The sequence below is a fragment of the Rousettus aegyptiacus genome, unplaced genomic scaffold, assembly GCF_014176215.1.
Source record: "Rousettus aegyptiacus isolate mRouAeg1 unplaced genomic scaffold, mRouAeg1.p scaffold_m13_p_3, whole genome shotgun sequence".
NCBI classification, from domain to species: domain Eukaryota; kingdom Metazoa; phylum Chordata; class Mammalia; order Chiroptera; family Pteropodidae; genus Rousettus; species Rousettus aegyptiacus.
Window position 1 is genome coordinate 79764305 of NW_023416306.1, and position 27926 is coordinate 79792230.

A 27926-nucleotide genomic window follows, 5' to 3' on the forward strand; every position below is an offset into this window, starting at 1 on the left:
TCAAGGGACCATAGTATAGGTACAGGTACAGGACAGGTACTGACTGGCATGTTTCATTCTAAAGAAAACCCTATGCCTAGCAGATTTTATTAGCTCACACAAATAGAATGTAAATAATAATAAGAGGAAGCAAAAGAAAAAGAAGTCTAAAATAAAGGAGATTTAATACCAGTCATAAAAACAATAGTCATGACTCAATTAGGCTTTCAAAGAAACCTGAACTGTGAGATGTCATTTATGTTAAATCTTTCAGAACTAGTTTTTGTGTGGATTACTGTTGTCAATAATTTGATGCTATCCAACTTAGTAGGACCTGAGGGATTTCAATGCAGTCAAACGTAATTCTAGTTATTCCACAAAACAAAGGGAATAAAAAGGAGTCTTTGAATGCATTAGTTTCAGACTTAAGAAGCATTACTTTACAAGAAATGGGCTTCAGTTTTTAAACTTGAAATATATGATAATTAAGCTTGAAATATAGAGTCTGGCTCAGGAAGTAAAGATTAAACTGCTTTGTGTTAAGCCTGCTATGACTATATTTTTTATTAACATTTATCATTTTAAATACCCTTGATAGATTAATTTTTCAAAATGTGTGTTAAAAATTCAATACAAATATAACTATACTTCTTTCAAGATAGTCAATTATATAAGATTCACTGATTTGTACTGAAGAATTCCTCCTTCATTTCTTCCAAATAACCACAAATTCAGAAAGCCAATTAAGATGTTTTCTATTGTTTAAAAACTTTAAGGAAAGAATGTTACATTAAAACCCCAAATTAACATGAGCTCCAGTTTTTCATATATGTTTAAATTTAAAGACTTTGGACTCTACCTTGAAATGTTTAAATGTGCGCTTACGATATTCACACCACTCCACAAAAAAGTGTAGGCTTCGGAAAAACATAAACAGATCTCTTCTTTCTTCTGCTCTGTAGGAATAAAATATTCTATGATTAATAAATATCATTAAATGAGAGCTCCAATCTGGCTTTACTTCTTATTATTGCTTTTTATATTCCTTTAATAAAGCTAAAAAAATATTTGATATATTTCTACATACTGAACTCTGTACTTTTGAGTATGTGCCCTGTTTGCTGAAGCTACTTTCTCAGCCTGAATATCCTCTTTTTCATCTCCAAATGTTTAAATCCTACCTCTCTTTCCAGACACCATTCAGATGCAACGTTCTCTTTGAAATCTTATTTGGTGACTATGGTACAATAAAGAATATATCTTCTCTTTGTCTCCAGTTGCTGGCACAGAGCTTCAAAAACCCTTAAAACACCTGAGTGATGAGAGTGCCTTTGTTATTACGTTAATAGTGACTCACATTAGTCCCTAGAAAGCCTCCAGGTAGGGGCTTGTCACCAGAAAGACCAACCACTTCATTAAAGAGATTGGAACTTTGGACCAACCAGACATCCAGTAAAGGGGGTAGGGAGGAAAGAGCTCAATTACATGGGCAATACTTTAATCAAAGATCCCTTTGTAAAGAAACCTCTATTAACAATCTGGACAGCACAGCTCAGTGGAGCTTCCTGCTTGGTAAAAACATTGATGTGCTGAGAGGCTGATGTACATGGATTCCACAAGGAAGTGCAGAAAAGCTCCACATTCCTCCTCATGCCCCCATCCCAGACCTTGGCCTATTCATTGCTTCCATTTGGCTGTTTCAGAGTTATGTCTTTTACAATAAAACTATAATTTTCAGCAGAGCACTTTCAGTGAGTTCTCTTGGGTCTGAGCAAATTACCAAATCTGAAGAGGTTGTGAGGACACTCAAATTATAGCCAAGTAAGTCAGAAGTGCAGGTGGGCCCTAAGACTTGTGGGTGACATCCGAAATGGGACAGTCTTGTGGAGGACTCTGCCCTCAACCTGTAGGTCTGTGCTAAATCCAGGCAGTGTCAGGACTGAATTAACATATCCCAAACTGAGAACAATATGTGCAACGGAGAATGTCAATGAGAGAGAAATTATAAAAAAGAAACAAATAATCTTAGAACCAAGGAGTATTATAAAGAAAATCAAAAATTCAAAAGCAGATTTGAACAGGCTGAACAATCAGCAAAAATGAATATAGGTACAAAGAAATTATCCAGTCTAAGTAGCAAGAAGAAAAAAGAATGAAGAAAAACAAATAGACCCCAAGAAACATCTGGGACACTATCAGGTATACCAACCTACACATAATGGAAGTCACAGAGAAAAAGCTGAGAGAAAAAGGAGCTAAAAGCATATTTCAAGAAATAATGGTCAAATCTTCTCCAAACTAGATGAAAAATTATACAAATCTAAGAAGCTCACAAACTATAAGAAGGATAAACTCAAGAGAGATCCACACCAAGACACATTATACTCAAACTGTCAATACCTAACAGAATTTTCAGAGTGAAGTGACTCATTCCACAAGGAATGGCAATAGTTAATTTGCCATAAAAAAACCATAGAGGCCAGAATGTACAGAGATGACATTTAATGTGCAAATAATCAACCAATAATTTTACATCTGGCAAAACTATCCTTCAAGAAAGAAGGAGAAATTGAGACATTCTCTGATATCAAAAAGCTAAGGGAGTTCATTACTAATATACCTGACCTACAAGAATGCTAAAGGGAAATATCTTTCAGGCTAAAATGAAAGAATACTAGACAGTAACTCAATGTTTCATGGAGAAAAAAAGAACACTGGTTACAGGATAAATAACAAAGACAGTATTATTGCATTTATTTATAGCCCCTTTTTCTCCTATGTGATTGAAAAGACTAATGTATAAAGTAATCATTTCAAATCTACGTTAATGAGTACACTATGTATAAAGATCTAATCTGTGATAATAACAATATAAAAAGAGAAGGACAGAGATATAAGGAAATAGTTTTTGCATATTATTTGATGTTAATTCAAAATAGATTGTTTGAAATTTAAGATCTTAATTGTAATCTTCCAGTTAATCACTAATAAAAAAAATTACACAGATAAGGAAATGAAAAGGGAATCAAAATGGTATACTACAAAAATCAATAAAACAATAAAGAAGGCAGTAATGGAAGAATAAAAAAGATATGACTACGGAAAACGAATAGTAAAATGACAGAAATAGATACTTCCTTATTAATAATTACTTTAAAAGAGGGAGGGATCCTTAGGGAGTTGTGAAAGAATAACAAAAAGTTTAAACTTCATGTCATCAATTCAGAAGAAGGGAAAAAAACGTTTGAAGAAATAAAGATTGAATACTTTCCAAATTGGACTACGAAATGTACCTACAGATTCATAAAGATGTCTAAGATCAGACAAATGATGACTAAACTTCTCAAAAGTATTTGAAAGCAGGCAGAGAGAAATGAAGGATTATAAACAAGGGAACAATGATTAGAATGACTGTGTATTTCTCACCAAAAGACCACAGAAGTCAGAAGCAAGTGGCACGTTTTTCTAGTGCTGACAGACACGAACTGTCAAACTAGAACTCTAAATTCAGAGAAAATCTACTTTAGGAATGAAAGTAAAATAAAGACATTCTCATATTAAAAAAATATATAAAGACATTTGTTCCCAGAGACATCATCATTCACATGGTTTCTTTTAGCTCATTGAGCATATTTAAAATAGCTTATTTAAAGTCTTTGTCTCATAAGTCCAGTGTCTGTGCATCTCAGAAACTGTTTTTATTGACTGATTGCTTTTTTCCTGTGTATGAGCCATACTTTTTTTGTTTCTTTTGTGTTTTGTCTGTCTTGTTATTTTTGTTGCAAACTGAACATTATAATAATATAGTATGGCAATTCTCAAAATCAGATTGCCTCCTCCCTCTCCCTGGGGTTTGTTTTTTGTTCTTTTTGTTTGTTTAATGACTTTTCTGAAATAATCTGTAGTCTGTATTCCTTATTGTATTGAACTACTGAAGTCTCTGCTCAGTTAGCTAATATTTGAACAAAGATTTACTTAAACACCTGGAACCCAGGTCTCCCAGTCTTTGCCAAGGGGCTCTTTGTGTACCTAGGGTATGTCTTCAATACTCAGCAAGGTAACTGAAACTACCTTACCCCTCACTTTCTGCTTTTAAAAAGCCTCATGATTAGCTAGTAGCAACAACTTAGGGCCATCTCAGGTCTTTCCTGAGCATGCACATAACCCTGGGCATGGACACAACCCAACAGATAAGCAGGACCTTCTAGATACCCAGGAATATGTTAGGGCTTTTCAGAGTCCCTATGGCAATCCCCTACTCCAGCTTTTCTTTTTAAGCTTTTTGGCTACCCTATTAATTGCTGCAGCTTTTAATCACTACCTCAGGCAACCATGAAGTTTAAAAATTGCCTCCAAATATCTTCAACAAATGCTCCTAGTGAAAAGACTTTCACACCGGATGAGTTCTGAGTCAGGTCAAATATAGTCTTGTAAATGAGATCTTTCAGGGAACCAAAAAAAACTGCATAATCCTAACAATGAGGCTTTGAATAAGTCTGAACCTATTCTGCATCTTCTGGTGATTACAGGCTTTAGGTAATCAAGGCTACCTCAAAGCTAGTAAGGGAGAGCTGAGAACAGGGCATTTAAAAAGCCACAAAGCTCACTCTTCTTTCAAAGATTCTGCTGTTTTTCCTGAATAAATGCTCCCTGATTGCTACAAGCATTTGGTTTATTTCTAGAATTCTGAAAAATCTAATTCTTGTAGTTTTGGCCAGTTTTTTTGTCGTGTTTATGGAGAAGAGAATCTTCAAAGGAACTCCCTTACTCTGCTAGTTTCACTGTTGTCTATGCCTTGGAATAAAAAATAAAATAAAATAAAATCAAAGAAGGCTCTGTATTGACCATGTCTTTTATTTTCTGTATTCTGATGCTTTGACATCTGGGGCCTTGATGACTCTGAAAGAACTGTCCCTCCCAAGGTTAACCAATTCTGAGATAGTAAACAACTCACTCCTAAGTGTGCTTTTCAAATGTCATCCAACCAGTCCAGAACCTGCGCCCCAAAAGCTTCCTTTATCAGGCTCTCCAACTCTGGCCACTATCCATCTGTCCTAATCACCCTAAGGCCAGGAACCAGACAACTAAGGAGAGTCCCTATACCCCAGAGCCTCCTGAAATTATTCACATTAGCCAGGCCAAAGCCTGTTCACACTGCCTCATCTGTTACTTCCCTCAGAAACCACAATAAAGGCTCTTGCCTAGTTTCCCCTTCTTCCTCTGCCTCCTGACTTATTCCAATGTTTCTCCTTGTGGCCCACAGTGGCACTGTCTGCCCCTCCTCCTGAGACTGTGAGTAACAAACTAACCTTTCAATGGCAATCATCTCTTGGTCTGCTGGCCTTAATCAATAAATAATATGACATCTATTAAAATAGGCTCCCATACATTTATTCTTTATTAGCCATTGAGTACATATGAATATAGATGTTATGTCAAACATAAGTTGTTGGTTCCTGCAGATAGCACAAAAATGACCCCACAATAAACAGTAGTGGTGAGGTTTATTTTCTCCACAAAACTGGTCTTCACGGTAATCATATATTTCTATGAAAGAGACTAACTTGATCATCAAATAAATAACCCTCCGAATCCACTTTGTAGCTAATCTCAGTGAGCTTATTAGAACTTAGAATGATAGCTCCACGAGGGTACTTGTGGAAGTCAGTACAGGAATTAATTGAAATGTGATTCTTAGAAGATGTCCTTAAAATAAACTCAGACATATAAAAAATGTGCATGTGTGTTTAACATTCAGCTTACCCATATATTGATTAATGAGAGGAAGTTTCCTCTCAAATCCCTTCCAGTATAGCTTTTTATACATTTCTGTGCTTTTTTTTTTTTCCCAAAAAGATTACCTTTTTAAAAACAATTAAAGAAATTATCTGGCACATAGAATTCATTCTTGAGGAATTTTTGTAACTAGATTAGTAAATAGAGGTGGGCATGCATACTTAGTGAAGAAGTTTAGGAATCCGTGCCACAGTAATTCCAAACAATAAGCAATCTGTAAAATGAAGTAATTCCATGTGAGTGTCCCATAGGAACATTGTTTGTAGATCCAGTTTTGCTGAGAAGTATTCCCAAAATACTGACAATCACTCTATGTTGTAAAAGAGAGACCTCACTCTTAGATGTTCTTTTAACAGCTCTATTATTACAAATCCAATAAGCGCCATTATTTCTCAAAAATATTTTGATTCGTAAACATATAAACTTTCAGAATGGGCAGAACCTTGCAAATAATTTTATCCAATTCCTTCATTTTGCAGATGAAGAAAGACCTTCACTTAAATCAAATATCTTTCCTAATTCGGTCATTAGTTTAAAAAAAAAATGAATGCAATATGATATATGAAAGTACACCATCCTTAACACCTATTTCTAAATTATACTAAAGATAAAATATACATACTGATTATTACATAAGCTACAATGTGATACATTTTTAGAAAGTTCCTAGAGTTGATAACCAACTGGGTACATTAAAGAGAGACTAGGAATATTAGGTCTAAAACCAGCTGAACACCAGAAGTTAATTCACTAAAATATTACCAGTCACTCTCACACATCGCTGGTGGGAATGTAAAATGGTGTGGTTGCTCTAGTAAAGTTGGCAGTTTATTATAAATTTAAACATATCGTTATCACACTTCCCACTTCTGACTAATTACCCTAGAAAAGGAAAACTTATATACACACAAAAACCTCTAATGAATGTTTATAGCAGCTCTACTTGTAATCAACAAAACTGGTAATACCCCAAATGTTTTCCAATGGGCAAATGGATAAACTAGTATTCATACAATGAATACTACTCAGAAGGGAAAAGATGGATGAATCTCAAAGGAATACTAAGTAAAGAAGGCAGTCTCAAAAGGTTACATGTTGTTGTAAATAGCAAGATTTCATTTTTATTTATGGCCAAGTAATATTTCATTGTATGTATGTACCACATCTTTTTTATCTAACCGTCTATCCAAAGGCTGTTTCCATATCTTGGCTATTGTAAATAATGCTGCAATGAATATAGGGTTGCATATATCTTCCTGAATTAGTGTTTTGGATTTTATCAGGTAAATACTCAGAAGTGGAATTGCTTTGTCAAATGGTTGTTCCATTTTTAATTTTTTGAGAGACCTCCATACTGTTTTCCATAGTGGCTGTGTGAATTTGTTGCTCCACTGACAGTGCATGAGGGTTCTTTTTTCTCTACATCCTTGCCAAGAGGTGTTCTTTGTTGATTTTTTTGATAAGATCCATTATGACAGGTGTGATGCGATATCTCTTTGTGGTCTTGATTTGCATTTCTGTGAGGATTAGTGTTGTCAAGCATCTTTTCATATGTCTGCTAGTCATTTGTATTCCTCTTTGGAGAAATGTCTACTCATTTCCTCTGCCCATTTTTTAATTGATTTTTTTTTCATGTTAAGTTTCTTATATATTTTGGATATTAATCCTTTATCAAACAGAGGTCATTATGCTAAGTGCAATAAGTCAGACAGAGAAAAGCAAATACCATATGATTTCACTTATATGTGGCATCTAAAAACAAAATAAATAAGCAAAACAGAAACTCATAGATACAAAGAATAAACTGATGGTGCTAGATGGCGGGGGGCATTGGGAGCTGGGTGAAAAAGGTGAAGGAATTAAGAAATACAAATTTCTTAAATAGTCACGGAGATGTAAAGTACAGCATAGGCAATATAGTCAGTAATACTGTAATAACTATGTATGGCGCCAAGACTTATCAAGGTGACCACTTTTTGAATTATATAAATGTCTAATCTACATTGTACACCTGAAACTAATATTTATTTATGTCAACTATAATTGAAAAATTACAAAATAAAAATGGATACCTCTCCTTCACCCTGTGCATTCCCTATCTCCCATCCTACTTTATTTTCCTCATAACATTTATCTATATATTACTTACTTTATATCGGTTTTATTTATTGTTTCCCATACTAGAAAACAAGTTTATGAGGGCAGAGATGTTTTGTGTTGTTCACTTCTACATATTAAGCACCTACAACAAATCTTGCCATATAGTAGGTATGCACTACATCCCCATAGCATTATCTCATCATTTACTAAACATTACTGGTTCTGCTCATTCCTAGTTTGTCAGTTTCATGAAATCAGAAAATATTTATCTTGTTCATCATTATATTCTTAAAGATTAATACAGTACAAAGTATATAATATGCTTTCAACACGTATTTATTTTTAAATTTACATTTTGGGATAGGAGAGGTATTGCTTGAGCCTGGGAAACCTTTTAATTCCAGAATATAAGGAAGTACTCAAAAATACAATGAGAAAATCCCACACAAATTCAGGAGCCAACTTGAAGGGTTTCTCACTGATCAAGTCTGAGATAATTTAAGCACCAAAATAAATTAGAAGAGTAAGAAATTATAAGTCACTGATGAAAATATGAATAAAACTATATCCATAATAAAGAGATATGTACATATATACACACATTCATAGGGGAGAAGAGAGACTTATTTCTTAAGCACAAGGCATAATGCCTATTGAGAAATGTAGAGGAAGTACGAGAGTTGAAAAAAATCAAACAATCATCAGAGGATGCTAAATCTAGGCAAAAATTATAATGAAGAGTGGTATCTGTATGGTCATAAATTGTCTACCTACAGGCTGCCTATTAGTTGTAAGGAAGGAAAAAAACGATAACAGTGATAATACAATGGAGAATGAGGCAATGGTTTGACTGAATGATCAAAGTTAAAATCACCTATGAGGGACAGATATTTGGAAAAAACAAAACATCACCTATACGGTATTTTACCATATACATAGTAGCAATTGGTTCTAAGAAAAGATCAAAGACAATATAAAGAACATTCTATTGGATGTGGGTGGCAGGAGAGGAGGAAGAACTATATTTTTTAAAAATGGCAAAGTCATAAAAGGCAAAAAAAAAGGCTCTGAAATTGTTCCAGAATAAAGGAATCTATAGACATGACAAATAAGTACAATACTTGACCCTAGACTGGATCATGTACTACAAGTAAAAAAATAATAATGTAATAAAGGTAAGCATTAGATGAACTACCAAAATTGGAATATGTATGGCAAATTAAATAAAAGTATTATATTGATGTCAATTTATAAAGTCGATCATGGCACTATGAATATATAAAGGAATATTTCTATTCTTATAAATGCACAATGTATTTAGGAGAACAGAGCCATGATATATGCAATGTTCTAAAAAGGTTCCATGAGGGAAAAGCAACAGAAATAGTAAAAATCTGGATAAATATAACAAACTATTAATCTTCTCTTAAGTTTGTTAAACTATGTATAATAGTCAAAAGTAAAAATTATCTCAGAAGCTAAGCAGGGTCGGGCCTAGTTAGTACTTGGATGGGAGACCACCTGGGAATACCAGATGCTGTAGATGTTAATTTAAAAAAAAGGGTAAAAAGTATAACATTGTCTGATTGGGTTTTCAATCCATACATATGAATGTAATTCATATGAAAACTGTAATGTGAAGCAGGGAGGGAAAGGGATCCTCATGATTTTAAGTCTTTCAGACAGTACTTACAGTGGTAAAGTATTAAACCTAAGTAGACTATTAAAAGTTAGGTTATGTATGCTGCAATGCTTCTAGTAGCCAATTAAAAAAAATTACAAACACATACGGCCCAAAAGTCAGTAGATAAATTAAAATGGAATACTAAAAAAATATTTAAATAATCCAAAAGAAAGAAGGAAATGGGAACAGAGGAACAAATGACCAAAGAGGAAGCAAAGAAAACAATGAATAAGAGCAGTTGCATTAAAAGACAGGTACATAAACATATATTTTACAGGAAACACGAGATTAAGTGTTAAAACTTACTCGGATATCTATTACAAATACCTTTTTAACTTCTGAGTAAAAAAATTACTCTCAGAGAACATAAGCCTATAAAGAGCAGCAGTTACTTCATTAGAGTTTACAGGTCAAAGTGACATAATATTTTCATCTCTATCAACCAAGATAGCTAGAAATAAGTTCATGATCATGTGATGAGGGAGTGAGCCAAGAAAAAAAATCTTCAAAACTACAAGGCCAAAATACAAACACACACTACAGACACTGAAAGAGAGAAAGAGAAACAGACTGTTCCATTACATAAATTTTAAAAAAGAACTTTATTTGAAAGTGGAGTTAAGTCACAATTCCATGAACCCCATTTACATCTCCATAAAAGGTACTCTATTATAGCATATGTAGTTTCCCATTATAGAAAGAAATTGTGTGTCATATAGCTATAAGAGTGATTGTAACTTATTTATTTTTCCCAAGCACAGTCCAAACTTCACTAAATATAAAACAGATGTCATAGATTTATTTCACAAAATGCTGGAGTAGTCAGAAAAGTAAAATAACCTTAAATGCCTCTTTCTCAAGGACAAAGGAAAACGAAGAGAAATTTAGAATAAAAAATCTAAACTTTAATTTCAAAAATTCCTAGGAATATTAGGTCTAAAACCAGCTGAACACCAGAAGTTAATTCACTAAAATATTACCAGTCACTCTCACACATCGCTGGTGGGAATGTAAAATGGTGTGGTTGCTCTAGTAAAGTTGGCAGTTTATTATAAATTTAAACATATCGTTATCACACTTCCCACTTCTAACTAATTACCCTAGAAAAGGAAAACTTATATACACACAAAAACCTCTAATGAATGTTTATAGCAGCTCTACTTGTAATCAACAAAACTGGTAATACCCCAAATGTTTTCCAATGGGCAAATGGATAAACTAGTATTCATACAATGAATACTACTCAGAAGGGAAAAGATGGATGAATCTCAAAGGAATACTAAGTAAAGAAGGCAGTCTCAAAAGGTTACACACTGTGATTTCATTTATTTGACATTTTGAAAAAGGCAAAAACTCTAGTGATGAAGATCACAGCAGGTTTTGCCAGGCGTTAAGAGTAGGGGGAGGGTGTGACTGTAAGGGACAATGTGAGAGATTTCTTTCTGTGTTGATGGAACTGCTCAATATCCTGATTGTGGTAATGATTACACAGAAATCATCCAATTTGAATAAAAAGAAAATGATTGAAAAAAACGAACAGAGACTCAAGAATATGTGGAACAATACAAAAAGGTTTTACATTTATGTCATCAGAGACCCAGAAGCAAAGGAGAAAAAGTACTGAGGAAAAAAAATTTTTTTCAAGGAAATACTGAATAACTCCAAATTTGGTAAAAAGACATATATTCAAGAACCTCAAGTAGTCCCAGAGAGGATAAACACAAAGAAATCCATGCCTAAACACATCATAATCAAATTAAAAAATAAAAGAAAAAGAAATTATCTTGAAATCGGAGAAAAATAGACATATTTCATATAGGGAAACATGAATTCAAAGAAGGTAGATTCCTCAACAGAAACCATGGAGGCCAGAAGGAAGTGAAATAACATTTTTAAAATACGGAATGAAAAGACCTGTTAATCCAGAATTCAATATCTAGTGAAAATATCTTTCAGGAACAAAAGTTTAATAATGACAGTCTCAGATAAATGAAAACTAAAAAAATTTGTCCAAGTGAATCTACTCAAAAAGAAATACTAAAGAAAGTTCTTCGACTGAAAAGAAAATGATATCACAGAAAAACCTGAAATATCAGAAATGAACAAAGAACAACCAAAATAGTAAAAATCTGCATAAATGTATCAGACTTTATTTCTTCTAAATTCCTTAAAACATGTAAAAAGGCAGAAAATCAGATTTATAACATCATCTGATCAGTGTTTCAATGTATGTAGAACACATGAAAACTATATGAAAAGATGAAAGTAAAGGGATCTATTTAGTATAAGGTTTCTATATTCTATATGAAGTGGCGAAATATTAATTCTAATAGACTAAAAGAAGACTAATTCTAATCTCTATAGCAACTAGAAATTATATATATACACACATTTTATATATGTAAGAGATATAGCAAAAATCAACTTAAAATGGAATATCGGAAAGTATTCAAATAATCCAGAAAAGGCATATACCTCACTCTGAACACATCAATTATATTAAATGTAAATAAATCATAGATCTAAATGTAAAATATAAAATTATAAAAATTTCTAAAATTTTTGAAGAAAATCTTCATGACCTGAGATTAGGCTAAAAGTTCTCAAGACGTTATACCAAAAACATGAGAAATTCTTAAAATCAAAAAACTTTGTTCTTTGAAAGATACCATTAAGAAAAAGAAAAGGCAAGCTACAGAATGGGAGGAAATATTTGGAAATTGGATATACGACAAAGAATTTATATGCAGAGTATATAAAAATTCTCAGAGCAACGGTAAGAAATGAAGCAACTTCTTAAATTTAGACATTTAACTGGATATTCAAAGCAGGCCCATAATACTGAAAACCATTACAAGTAAATATATGACATCATTTGATTAAGTGACAAGTTTAATTGTAAATTACATTATTACATTATTACTAATGACTGCATTTTTAAACATATTTATAATAAGTTTATAGAACTAATTGATCTGGAAGCAATGTCCTGGAAATATATATACTTTTTTATGTGGAAATACAAATATTTATATGTTTTTTACACATAATTTTTTTAAGGATAAACATTGCTATGATTTAGGAATAATGGATGGATGAATAAATTTTAAATATCAAAGTTTTGCTGTATATAGGAGAAAATAACAGTTTTTTTCACATGCCCTATAGTCAAAATTTATTCTGTAGTACTGTTGTCAAAAAATAAAATGGCAAAGGAATGCTCAAAAACAATACAAAACAAAACAAATAACCCAATAAAGCAATGAGTAAAAGACTTGAACATAAAATTCACTAAAGAAAATAAACAGATGGTAAACACATATAAAGATGCTTATATTACTAACCATTAGGAAAATGAGATAAACTACACTCCTACTAGAATGGCTAAATTCAAAAACACATAAATACCATATGTTGGAGAGACTGTGGAGCTACCAAAACTCTCTTGTATTGCTGGTTGGAATGCAAAATGGTACAACCATCTGGAAAATGGCCTGGTAGTAAAATACACTTAACATATGACCCAAGAAACCCACTCCCAGGTATTCATCCTAGAGCAGAAGTCAGTAAACTTTCCTTAATGGGCAAGATAGTAAATACTTCAGGCATGCAGGCAATATGGTCTCTGTTACAACTACTTCACTCTGCTATTATACCATGAAACCAACTATAGACAATATGTAAAAGAATGGGTGTGTTTTAATAAAACTTTTTAAAAATAGGCAGCTATTCTGTAAATCAGTTTGCCCACTCCTGACAAAGAGAAATGAAAACTTACATTCACACAAAGCCCTCTATACAAATGTTTATATAACGTCTATTCATCATAGCAAAAAAATGAAACAACCTAAATGTCTTTCAGTGGGTAAATAGGTCAACTGTGGAATACCCATATAGTAGAATACTATTCAGCAATGTAAGGGAAAAATATATTGATACAGCAACAACAGGAATGATCTCAAAGGTATTATCTTGAGTGAAATAAGCCAGTTGCAAAAGTTTACATATTGTGTGATTCTATTTGGAAAAGGCAAAACTCTATTGATGAAGAACAGACCAATGGTTGTCAGGGCATAGGAGTAGGAGTGGGGGTTATATCTAAAAAAGGGCAGCATGAGCTTTTCTTGGTATTATGGAACTGTTGTTTATTCTAATTATGTTGGTAGTTATAAGAATTTATATTTGTGTTAAATTGGTAAGAGTTCTATGACCAAAAAGTCAATTTTATTGTATGTTAATTAAAATTATAAAAATAAAAAAAAAAAAAGAAAAGGAAAGTAAATTACAAAAGAAGTCACAAAGATCAAAGGAGAACTTTGAGAAATGACCTGTCCTGGCAGTGAGGTTGAAATATCAATGGATGGGTTTAATAACATCAGCTTAGACACGACTTGAAGAAATATTTATCCTTTACTGGAATACACATCTAAGGAGATAATCTAGAATAACTGCACGGAAAAGCAACTATTAAAAAACAAGATTATTTATTAAAAAAAAAAACAGGAAAATTTGAAAAAGAGATGCATAGAACTTTTATAAAAGACGAAGTATGGTCTGTGAAATTGAAAACTCAATGCATGGGGTTTTAAGAGCAGATTAGTCACAAAATGAAAAAATAATTACTAAAATATAGATCTGAGGAATAATCAGAAATAAGCACAGAGATAATGAAGACACAAGATATAAAAAAAAGGGTAAGTCAGACGCAGAAGATAAAAAGATTATATGTCTCAAATTCCAGAATGAGAATCAAAGTAAATCAGGAAAGAGTTCTGCTGCTACTTAGGATGTAAAAAGCTGCAGGGAAGGTTAATCTCAACCTAACATCAAGGAAATTCTGAATAATCTATAAAATCATAACCTTTCTTTAGCTCGTCAAAGACCTGTAGTCACAAGGTAACCAAGTAAAGTAACATTTTTCTCCTCAAAGAAAGACAGGAAACATAAACTGTCCACCTTTGGTTAAACATAGAGGAGGGAAGCAGCCACTACACAAGTGGGTAACAAGAAATCAGCTAAAATTTCAACAAATTCTTAAAGACAGATGTGAAGTAGACTATCACTATAAAACAGATGGGAACCCGAGACACAAAGGGACTCCATCAGAAAGATTGGGGTCATGGCAGCAGCATGGAGAGAGCTCCCCCAAGTGGCACAGGGATGCAGAGGTGATCAGCTGCTGCTAGGGTACAAAATGAATCCAGAACTCTTCTCTAATGGGAAAGAAACATCCTAAGCCATTGAAGAAAAGGCAGCAAAGTAATACAAGAAAAAAAAAAATCCTTTACTTCAAGGGAGAAGCAGAAGTCAAACTTATCTGACTCTGAGAGAGAAGCAGTAAACACTCTTGCTACGAAGGCAAAAATCCATTGTTTTGGGAAGAGGGGCAGAGGCAAAAACCTTCTGTTCTGTGGAGGGGCAGGAAACCCACTGGGCCCAGGAACAGTACCAAGCCTATGTCTGCTACCACTCTGGGAGGAACAAGGAACCCAAGAACATTCACAGACCCAGGCTGAATTTGGCTGCACTGGGAAGAAGGAGCAGGAAAACCGGAGAGCCCTACCTCCAAGGCACAGGTCTACATGACCTGCCCAATACTGAGGACAGACCATGAAAACATAGGATTCCCTTTGTTCTCATCGTGAACTTCACACCAAGTAACAAACATCACCTACTGCTAGTGAAGCGTCAAGTGCAAAGAAAGATTCCCCTCTGAAGTACAGATACATAGGGACTGTTGAAAGCCAAGCAGAGCTGGGACACTGAGGGAAACCCTCCAGTTCTCAAAACCCCATTCTCAACATACAGAAGAATTGAATTTAAATTCACTGCTGGAAGCATTTGAAGCCTGTGGTGCCTGAAGGTAATGAAAGCAACAAAAATCCCAAACCCAGCTCGACTGCTGCCTACCTTGAATTAATCCCCATACTAACAGCCTGATAAAAGAAATGTGCCCATTTCTGGGCATAAACACTCTTTGCTTCAGTCTCTACCATTTTTCCATAGGTAAGGTCCGTCATTCAATAAAAAAATTATGAGACAAAAACTCAAGAAAAAACAATTCAGTGGAAACTAATCAGAAGAATTAGACTCAAGGATGATTCAGATGTTGGGACTATCAGACAGAGACTGTAAAATAACTATGATTAAAGACCATAGAGACAGAAAGAAGGACTGTGGTTGCCAGAGGCTGGAGCAATAAGGAAATGAGGAGATATTGTTTATGTACATACAGTTTCAATTTTACAAGATGCGATGAGTTACAGAGATGGATGATGGTGATGGTAGTACAGCATTATGAATATATTTAATACCACTGAACTTTATACTTAAGAATAATTAAGAATGTAAATTTTATGTTATATATATTTTATCACAATAAAAAAATGGGGAAAAAATAGGAGCTAGTACAAAGGAACCATGAAATAATCTTGTATCTTGAATGTGGTGGTGGTTTCATAGAAGCTATTCAAGAGATAAACTTGCATAGAACGCACGCACGCATACATATGCTTATAAAACTGGTAAAATCTGAAAAAACTCTGGATTTTACTAATGTCAGTTTTCTGGTTAGTATTCTACAATTACATGAGATGTTACCATTGTTGGAGGCTGGATGAGAGTGTTTGAAATCTTTTTATATATCGGTTATTTTGCAAATACCTGTGAACCTATGATTACTTCAAAATTAGAAGTTAAAAACCGTGTGTGTAAGAATAGATGAACTAAGATTGGCAAAATATTGATAACTGTTGAAGGTGCCCAATGGGTAGCTGCAGGTTAATTATAATAATATTATGGTTTATATATAATTGAAATTTTCCATAATAAAACATTAAATAAAAAAAATTCTGAGATCTAGTGGAAAAGTTGGACAATGTGCATGAATAAGTGGAGAATTTCAGCAGAGAGAGATTTTAAGAATCAAATGAAAATGCTACAACTAAAAAATATTACATTAGAGATGAAAGATTCCTACAATGGGATCACTGGCAGACTGAACTGCAGTTGAGGAAAGAACCTGTAAACTTGAAGATAGGATAAAAGAAATTATCCAAACTGAAATGGAAAAAAAAGGCATAGAACAAAGCATCCAAACACTGAGACAGTATATCAAATTGTCTAACATATGCATAATGAGAGTTACAGAAGAGTAGAGAACAGCAGAAGTATTTGAAAAGACATGGTGGAAAACTTTCACACAAATACACCCTAGATATAGCACAACTGTGGAAAAGAGAAATTAAGAGGTGTGAAGGCGGACCGAAAAACACACAATGAGAAAATAACAATATTAACAGACCACTTGTCACAATCTATGCAATCAATCCAGAAGACACTGAAAGGGTATCTAAAGATGTAAAAGATACCCAGTTGTCAATGGTTAAAAACACATTCCTGGTTTTCCTCCCACCTCTCAAACATTTCATTTAAATTCCTTTGCAGGATCCTTCTCTTCTATTCAGCAGTACAGTTTAGAATTCCTCATGGTTCAGTTCCAGTCCTTTTCCTATTTTCACTCTATATTCTCCCCAAAGGCAATTTCATTCCTGCTCAAGGCTTTAACCTCTACACACTAGCAGATAACTCCAATGTTATGTCTCATACCTAAACCTTTTCTGAGCTGCCTTCTCCATATTTTTACTTTGGTGTTTCATAGGCACTCAAGTTCAACATGTCCAAAATGAAATCACAATTTCATTTGACTTAGTCCTCTTCCAACTTTCCCTATCTCAACAATTGCAATCACCATCATCAAGAAATTATTCCCTGTCAATAACTCCTGACCCCTCTTATTCAACCAATACCATGCCCATTCAATTATGCTTCTGAAATATCCCCAATCCATCCAGCTACCATTATTCTAGTCCAAACTACAAATTTCTCTTGCTTGAACTGTCTTAACTGCCTAGTCGTTGCCCTCCTTCATCTACTATTGCACCCATTCAATCCCTTCTTCCTTCAGCATTCAGAATAATTCTTTCTTGGATGTCATACCTCTGTCTTCCTTAGACTCTGTTTAAAACCTTTCAATAGCTTTGATCTTAGGACTGTGATAAAACTCCTCATACCAAACTCCACATATTGTGGACCTTCCATACTTTGCTAGCTTTGTTTTATATCACACTACTCTGCTCTTGCCCTCGTAGAATGGTTAAGGCATCATACCAGTTGCTCACAGACGCCATGCTCCCTCCTAGCACAGTGCCTATGCACAAGCTATTATATTGAAGATCTCTTTGTTAGTTTATGCCTACTAAGTTTTCAGATGTCAGCTCAAGTTTCAGGAACTCATTCCATGTTCTCCCACAAAGTTAAATTTCTGATGTGTACTTCAAAAGCATTATGCAACTCTTCCCTGCAGCATTTAACAGGCATAATTTTAGATTTCTGAGATTATTTAATACCTGACTAGGCTGCAAATTCCATGAGGATCAAAGATTATGTTTTTGCTCACATTTTAATTTTAATGCCTAGTGCATAGTGAAAGTATAGTAAATTTTTATCGATGAAAGAATAATATAGAGAATATAGGCTTAAATAGAAGCCATAATAGTGTGATGCTTTCAGAAATATTTTGATATTTATTTATAAATTCAAAAGTATAGAGTGAAAACAATCTCTGAAAAAATAAATCTGTACAATATCTTACCTGGACACAAATTCACTTAATTCTGAATATGAGGTGGGCTCCATTATTATGTTGAGGTCAGTAATAACAGAAGATAAATTCTCCTTATCCTAAAATTTAAAAAAAAGTGTATGTATCAGAGCACGGTAACCTTTAAATAAAATGAAAAGACAAAAATAACTTAAAAATATGAAAAATGAAATGCCACCAATAATAGGAAAATGTATTCATCAGAAGGTACTAAAATATTGATTATTTGTTAAAGGAATAATATTAGCTCCTTGCCCGATACCAAAACCCAAAATGAACTCCAAATGAATTACTTTCTTAAAAACTGAAACCATAAAATATTAGAAGGAAATGTAGACACTTAAGTTAATAACTGAGCAAGGAAGAAATTTCTAAGCAAACAATAATAGAAAAAATAAGCAAATATAATTACATAAAAAAAGTCAAAATATCTATATAAAAAATGACTGTGACCAAAAGAGAAGCAATAAACAGGAAAATTTTTACCATAAACGTAACAAGAAGATAGGAACACTACAAAGAAAAAGACAAAGGACATGAACTAAAAAGTCATAGAAGTAAAAGACAATTCACATAGGAAACATTCACTCTCACTAGTAAAAAATAAATGTAAATTAAAACAATGATTTTTTTTAATATATAAAATCATTTGGGCAAAGTGTAACTTAACACATCCAGTCTCTGTTCCAGCAATTTGACTTCTAAGAATCTATCTTAAAGTAATAAAGACAACGACTTCTGGCTACTTATTACAAAAAACCTCCCTCGCCCCCCAAAAAACTCTTCATTCAATAATGGGTGCTAAATAGTTACATATTTTGAACTGCAAACTCAGGTTTTCTTCTTTACTCTAATAAATTTTCTTCTACTACATATTTGTCTATAATTTCACATTTTTACTATTCTTGTTTTTGGAAAAATCATATATTGACTCTCCATTGTCTATTTCCAGATTTTTTTTTCATTTTAATTGCTCTTACAGGTGATTTTTCTCAAGCCTATACTCCATATTATATTCTACTCCTGGCTACTTCTAATGTAGTTTTCAGCACTATAATCATCATTTCCTTCCTTGTTTCCTTCCTTCCTTCCTTCCCTCCTTCCTTCTCTCGTGTCCTCCCTCTCAGCTCTCTTTTACTCTTACTAAAATTTCTTTTTATGCTTTCATTTGAGGGTCAGAACAATTTTTATATAGCATGTTCTTGTATTTCTTGGATTAATTTTTCCAAAGTGCATTTATCTCCATTTTCTTATTAATTCCTTTCATGGTAGTGGTTTTACATAAGTCCTAAAAGATGATGAAAGAACTCTGCACTGCCTTTGTGCTTTGAATTTTGTTAATAGGAATAGGTCTAAAAATTTTTGCTATCTCCTAGAAACAGACTGAGTAGATACTCCTCAACTCTTCCCCATTTGTAGGGTTACTATCTGACTTGCTGGAAAAATGAATATTGATGGTTTGTAATCTTCGTTTAGCTTTTTAGCTGCTCGAAGGTACAGTGGGAATTGTTAGGAACAGCTGCAGTTTAAGTAGGCTATCTGTGGGCATATACCACTGTAATCAAAAACACATTCTAGAGGCACTCTTACAACTCAAATAATAAAAAGATGACCCAATAAAAACTGAGCAAAGGATCACAACATTTTTCCAAAGATGATATACAAATGGCCAATAAGCATATGAAATGATGCTCAACATCATTAGTCATCGTCTGTTAGTTGAATTTCTACACCTAGATATATACATAAGGAAAGTGAAAACATGTCTATTTAAACATCTGAACATGAATGTTTATAACAACATCACTCATAATAGCCGAAAGGTAGAAACAACTCAAGTGTCCATCAACTGATGAATGAATAAACAAATTGTGATATATCCTCACTATGGAATATTATTCAGCCAAGAAAGAAAAAGAATGAAGTAAAAATACATGCTACAACATGAATGAACCTTGAAAACATTACGCTAGGTGAAAGAACCCAATTAAAGAGACCACATATTATGATTCCATTTACATAAAATGTCCAGAATAGGCAAATCTATAGAGGTAGAAAAGAGATTAGTTGTTGCTTGGGTCTGGGAAGAAGAGGGGAGAATGAGAAATAATAAGGAGTATGGGATTTCTTTTGGGAGTGATCATTTCCTAAAATTGAAGTGGTAATATTTGTACAGCTCTATGAATATACTAAAAACTAATGAATGTATACTTTTTGTATGGTAGAATTATATGATATGTGAACTATATCTCAATAGAGTTTTTACAAAAAAGAAAAAAATCTGAGGCATGTCTTACCTTTTGAGTATGTGTGGGTGCATTGATTTTGGCCTTTCATCCATTAGGCTAGGTAAATAATCCTGTCGGCATAGAGCCTATGATTTACTAGCCCCTCTATTTCTTTTATTTATTTATTTATTTTTGGTGGAGCTTGACTCTGTCCAGCCACTGGTAAGCTGACTTCAAGACACTGTTTGCCCATCTCTCTCTTACTTATCATACCGCTAACCAGGTCAATCTTCCCCAGTTAGTAAAGAAGGGAATGGAGCTTAGAAACGAGCTGACTTCAAATCCCCAGCTTAAGTCTCAGCCACACATTCCTTTCTACCACAGTCCATTTAACTTAAGTCCAAAGTTCACATTCTTCTCTACAACTTAAGGATTATAGGTAGAGACATTCAGGAAAAGAGTCCTGTTAACTTTGCGAAATTAATATACTCCTCATGAAGCATCCTATATAAGATTTCAGTGTTTTCTTTCATTCACATTCAAATATCATCATTAGGTACATTTCTTTGGAGACTGTGACAGGATTTTATTCTTTTTAATTAAAAAATTTCTCTATTTTTGAATCATTTTATTCATTTCATTGGGTTTAAAGGAGAGAATTTATGAAAAGATACTTAATCCATCCCTCTCCCACAAACTTTCACCCATCTTATTTATTACACTGCATGGACTATGAATGCTGACACATGTCAACTCTGATGTTCTTACAATTCTGCATAAATAGTACAGCACTAACAACACCAGATAGTAAATCTGGGGAATGGAGTTGCACGTTCCAAACACCTCTGACAACAATAGCTGTGCCCACATGAGTGATCATTCAAATTCTCCAGGTATGATTCTATATAAAATAACGGAGCTGACCTAGATAATTTATAAAAACACTTTTGGTTCCAACATTCTGTTAATATGATTTTAGGTGATTTTTGCTTTTAATATTGTATTATTGTGATTTTATTATAACACCATTCTAAAATAGGACAGCTTTATTATTTAAATTTTTTTTGATAGCTAAACATCTCCCTCTGGTGGAAATTTAATTTAAAAAAATGTTTTAGAACACAGAAGGTCACTGTGTCCTCACCAGTTTTTTTTTCCATCAGTTTAACTATAAAAATCTGTTCAACATGTAAAATGGTAAAACCATTTTGAAGGTAATCTAGTACCATCAATTAGAATTTACATGTACATCTTCTTTGACTTAGCAATTCTACTTGAAATATATTTCTAAAGGTATACCTATATGAGTAGGCCTAGAATATGTGAGGGTTTACCATTAATAAAAATTTTAAAATAATTTCCATTACCCCATTACATCAGAATTCTAAGCAACAAAAATAAAAAGTGAGTCCTTTGTTTCTTTATTTTCCAAAAATGCCCGAGTCCCACACATGAGTTATCCCCAAAATTTTGCTGATTAGAAAACTGTTTGTGTCTACAGCCTTGCTAACCTGAACAAGCCCAATCCCATCTGATCTTAAAAGCTAAGCAGGGTCGGCCCTGGTTAGTATTTGGATGGGAGACCACCTAGGAAGACCAGGCGCTGTAGGTGTAAAAAATAAAATAAAATAATGAGGGATTGTAAGCTGACAAGGTCCTTACAATTTGTGAGGTCAACCAATGGTTGACTTGCCTAAGAAACAAAAATAAAAATACAAAAAAATAAAAATTAAATAAGTAAAATAATGAAAATTGTTTATAATTACAAGATCTTGCTTACCAAACTGGTCGAGAAGAATCATAAAATTGGAAAGAGGCATAGAGAAAGTGAGTGTTCTCAACATAGCCAGGGAGAACTTGCTTCTTCTGTAGCAAGTAAACCAAACAGTTCAAAAACACCTACATACTTTGAAATGTAAAAAACAATTACTATGCTTTGTGTCTTTTAAAGAATATCAACTATTCCTTTCAGGTTTTTTTCCTGCATCCCCTAAAGCATATGGGACAGAAACTGCTGGTATTCCCCAATTTTGCACTTCATTCTTGCCCCACATTTTCATTAGCCATATATATGGCCATATATAATGAAGACTAAATTTCCAGCCTCCCTTGTTCTAAATTATCAGCAAACAGAATGTAGATGAAAATTATGGGTGTTACAACTTCTAAAAAGTTTTCTCAATAGAAAAGGTGAGGATGCTTGAAATGCTAAAGTGATTCACACCATGATTTTAGAAGCCATGTGGTGACAGCAGAGCCAGATGATCATAAATCCACCATACTAGTCCTTGAAAACTTATTCTGAAATTTGCTTAAGTAATAGAGAAATAAACTTGTAGTACCTGGAACCACCTTTTTTTTTAAGTTTTCTGTCATGTGCAGCTCAACTAATTCTGATTCATTCATCATGTGAGCTAATGGTATAACCTTAAGCCATTATTAGATTATCACAAAATTTTCAATTATGCCTCTGTGGTATGGGATCAAAATATTACCTTAAAATACTATTGATATGGAGGGAAGGGCTGGGCTGGTGCTGCCACTGCCTGGTAGGAGGCAGGAAACATGGCCACTGCAGTAGGGGGAGCAGGGCCTGCATGGCAGGACCCACATGGCTCCAGTCTTATCTGTGCTGCCTCAGAGCAGCCACCCAGGACCAGCAAACTAAACCACTGTGAGAGCTGCAGGGGCCCATTGTTAGTTCACCCTGGGAATGCCTCTGATCAAGGAATAGCCATTCTTCAGAAGCACATCATATTATAAAAATGTCCCCAAACTGTGACCTCGTCTTTGATTCGACTCCTGATGGAATCAAACTACTGCTTGATACTTTCCTTCAGGGGCTTAAGATGACCAAAGTATGCAACGTAAACAATATAAAGTTAAAATATACAGTCTATTTTATCTCTCAGGCCATAGGTCTACTAATGAGCACCCTGATAAATATTTGTGCATAGCCCATCCTGGAATGTCCAGCTCCACTGAGTATCTCATTCACCTCAACTTTAGAGGACAACCTCTTTTTTCAGTTGGCCTCATAGACCAACTTCTCAAGAGAAAGCCTAATTTTGCCCATAATATAGCTTTTCCCCAGATAACCCATGAAATAACTGTAGAAAAAGATGAACACCTATAACAGAAAAAGCCTACAAGACCCTAAAGCTACTTAGGATATGGCCTGTAGTCCTGGTCCATTAGTGGAGGCCGGAATGCATTTGATGTATCACCACTCTGAGTTTAGGATCACACTGGCCACAAAGGAAGAAAATGTAGTTTGTCCTTTTGTAATGCAACCTTCTGCTATGGGACAACATCCAGGGGTTCCTGGGTTACACGATGGAGAAGCCTAGGGTCTTGGCATGTGCTGTCTATCCCAAACGAGACCATTCCATTTGGGTCCATGATCTGTTTAAGTCTTCAGCAAATGATCTTTGCGGTCAGGCAGAACAATGATATCGCCTTGGTAACCTAGAGTGGTTCCAAAGCCTGGTGCCAGCCTGTGAAGAGTATAACTCCGCTAGGGCCACTCATCACCTACATTCCTATGTTGTATTCTTGTTCAATCAGCCTTGGCAATACCACACTGTGGATGTTCTTGGTCACTCTGGCAGTGATGAAAGGGGACAGTTCAAGGTTAAGAGCAAGCTGGGAGCTCTGTCATCAGACGAAGGGCCTAGAAAACTCGTGGCTCATTCTCAGCCTGCCAGGATCAGTGGTAACAATCAAGACCATGGACTACAAAGAGTTCTCGAGAAGCAAAATCTTCTACCCCAGTAATTAGACCCAGGCACTCTTGACTAGTTGGGGGTGGCTATCTGACACCTAAGGAGGCAGGGTCCTGGTTACTTGACATCAACTCTGTCCTATATAAAAAGGGACAATGAAACTGTTTTTGTGGCTGAGGACAAGGATGTGGAATCCTGGCACATGACCATGAATGCAAACAAGTACCTTGTCCATAGGACTCGGTGTGATGACCAGTCTACATCCACTTTAGTTATCTTATAAGCTAAGGCCAAAGCAGCCTCCCTGCCCTTCCTCGTTCCTTTCCTCTACACATACTTCTTGTAGGCCCAGCTGGCAAAACTCACTACTTGAAAGTGCTTTCTGCTATCAAAGCATAAGCCTCGCCCCTGTCAGTTTTCAAAATTATGCCTGGATACCACTCTTCTCAGAGCCAGCCTTTGAAAGTATCTGAGACTTGTTCTTCTGCCTTCCCCCAGCGAGGTGTTGCATGTTACCATTCTGTCTGATTTCTGATTTTATGTGAAAAGCTTAGCCAAAGTATCTTCCTCCTATGTTGTATCTCAGCAGTCCAGAACTTTCTGGCATAACCATGAACCACCTTGGAGTCTAATCCTCCGGCCCTGAGCAGTCTTCAGATGGCTGTGGTCCCAGATGACCTCATGAGAGGCCCTAAGCAAGAACATCCAACTGAGCGGCTCCCAAATTCCTGACCCACAAAAAAATGGGTGAGATAAAAAATGTTTTTGTTGTTGTTGTTGGAGGTACTAAATTTTGGAAAAATTTGTTAAGCAACCATAGATAATGGATAATACATGGCTGGCATATGAGCTAACTAGTGAGGGCATCCAGGACTGTTTCTATGATCTCAGGGCTTACACTGGGAGTCCAGGAGCTTTTGGCTACCAATAAAGCACCTATGCCCTTGACAACAACCCTACCATATGCAGTTGCTGGGCTACTGTAATTATACTTTAAAAACTTTTCGAAATGATACCACTTTGCAAAAATGTACTACAAGGGGACCCTGGTTTATAAACTCCTCTTTAGCTCAGCCACTACTGGAGGCTGGGGGTGGGTAGGAATTTTTTATTTCACAGCAAAAGAATCTGTTATCACAACATACTCCTTAATTTACCTGGATTTCCAGAATCTGAAATTCAAGTTGAAATGTAATCATGTGGCAATTTCCAGATAATCTGTGACTCTGTAGAACTTTCTTTATATCTGTAATGCAGAAAAATAAATATTTTATTTCCAAATAATAATTTTCTTCAAATACCTGTTATTTAATTTTGTGTGAATACCTATACCATTCATATGAGCATATGCATGAAGTAAACGTATTTGCATTGAAAATATCTAGAATAATGTGCACCAAATTGATTACCTTTGTAAAATAGGATTAAATCAACTTGTAATGTCTATTTCTCAAATATATCAAAGATTAAGAAATAGAAATATGTTAGTACAACCCTAGACAAGTTTGGATCATAACTGATAGATGTTTTTCATTTTTTCAACATTACCTGGTTCTGGTTAAAGATGGTAAATTGAATATATGTGTTTAGGTGCTCTCTCTTAGAACTTTACTAAAACAATAGCAAAAGTATTTTTTGAAGTATAACCTGAATACACTTAAATGCATAAAATGCCCTATTCTTAAGTAAACAGCTCAATATTTTTTTACATATGTATTTTCTATGTAACTACCACTGAGATCAAGATACAGAAATTATAAAGTACCCCATGAAATTGCCTCATGCTCTTTCGCAGGCTATACAATACTCTGCAACCCAAGAGATAACCACCATTCTGACTTTATTACCACGTAGTTTGACTAATAAAGGTATTCTGAGGAGAGCACAATTCTACAAGGATAAGTAGGAGAAAGATGAGAGTAACATAATTTTGGAAGCTGAAAATCAGATGGATAAACTAGATATCACATGGAGAAGTAGAACTGAACTGGTAAACTCAGGAAAACTGAAACCAAGCTAACAATGGGGAAAACTCAGATTCAAGACCATTTACATAGCAGAATAAGATTCTGCTATGTATCATTCATTTCTATATGAAATTTAAACTTCCACTGAGGTGAGCTGCCCACTCTCCCTCTTCTGCTGTCTTAAAGGTTATTTTGATGGAAATAACCTTCTTTAGCGAATGCTAACTTTAGTCCAAGTTCCTGATATCCAATTGCACAGCTGAATTAGTTTCCTCTTTTCTGTTACAGCATCACAGATCTTTGGCAATAAAGCTTACTTATTGAGACCAGAAACCCTCCTCAGTCAAATAGTCCTGCTGCTGAAACATTTATTTTAGCCACAGGCCATGTTCATTAGGATTACAGCGCTGCAGATGAAGCAGCTCTCATGTCAGTGCTGGGCAACTCCTAAAAATTACAAAATTAATGGTATTGTTGTTTTTACAATCACTTATTGCTGTCACTTGACTAAAGTTATGAGAGACTGTCTTCTTTAGTATATACCTCAGGCACCTTTTAAGAGTATTATGTACACGGTGATATTCAAAAGACACCCTACAAAACAAATGGACCACAACCACACATTCGAATACTTACCCTGCAGAATTTTAATTCAATCATATCCCAATCAATTTTCCATACTTAACAGGGTAAGCTTCAACAGCACTTCTAGATTAAAATTAACACTTACTCTTTTCGGCCACCTCAGTGTTCATTAGGTTCTCTGTTTTCTTGGAGTAATTTCTTATATTGATACCAGTAAGTGTACTTAGAAATAGAAGTTCTGATTCTAAATGTTCAAGATTACTTCTCAGATCTTTTAAAGATTCCCGTCCTTCAGAATCTGTTTGGTATATTTCTTGAAATGATTTTCTAAAAAGCAAATATTGGAATTAATTACTTCGATGAAGAAACCACCTAATATCTACGAATTTCTTCAAACAATTCCTATTTCGTCCTCCTTACTCTCTTCCCATTAAAATCAATTCAAAACCAATATGCCTTACTAACACTGCAACCTTTACTCACAACATAAAACCAACTTAACCAAATCATACAACCTTATTTCTACATATTGGAAACAACTGTAATTTAATTATAACAGGAGTACTCTGCGAAATTAAAATGTCCTTTTAGGAATGCTTTCAATGTTCCAACCTGTCTGATATCCTAAGGTATCTCGAATTATTTTAAAAGATGTTATGAAATTAAAAACAAAATAAATCAGTTAGCTGTAACTTCCAAAACAAGTGAAGTATCATATAGAGCATTTTATATTAAAAAAGAGATTCTCGGGAAATCTAATACGGGGGGTAAAAATTCCAAAGAAATAAGAAATAGCATTATCTCCCCAAACAACACTATAATCAGATATCCTTCATTGAAAACATGTAACTCTACTTTCCTTAAAAAAGAATAAAATTTCAGATAATAATTGCATTGAATGGTATTTTAGTTTTTGTCATACTTTATTGCCCTAATACTCTCTGCCATATCCTATATTGTTGACTTCAGCCATCTTAAAACATGCCTTCCTTGGATTCTGGGGCATGATTATCCTGATTCTCATTTCACATCTTGGGTTCTCCACTGTCCTTGCTTCTTGCCTGCAACCTTAGAGGAAAACCCAAACACTCTTGCCTCTGCTGTTCTAAATATGCACTCTCTCATTCCAGAGAAATATTTGATCATTAATCTCAGCTCCTCTATGCCAGTAAATCCTAAAGCACACCTCTAACCATATAT

The 27926-nt window shown here is 34.4% G+C and overlaps 1 protein-coding gene and 1 pseudogene across 3 annotated transcripts in view; one reads left to right on the forward strand and one right to left on the reverse strand.

The window, feature by feature from the left end:
• The window catches only part of LOC107502051 (centromere protein P), a 197229-nt gene that overhangs the window by 150784 nt on the left and 18519 nt on the right, over nt 1–27926 (reverse strand). For all 3 annotated transcript variants that reach the window (XM_016128847.2, XM_016128848.2, XM_036218314.1), the window contains exons 2-5: nt 26872–27053; nt 25332–25420; nt 18213–18301; nt 839–935 (exon numbers count right to left, since the gene is read on the reverse strand). In XM_016128847.2, coding sequence (XP_015984333.2) covers nt 839–935; nt 18213–18301; nt 25332–25420; nt 26872–27053 — 457 coding nt within the window. The remainder of the gene's footprint in view (nt 1–838; nt 936–18212; nt 18302–25331; nt 25421–26871; nt 27054–27926) is intronic.
• On the forward strand, nt 21943–22061 carry LOC118600612 (annotated as a pseudogene).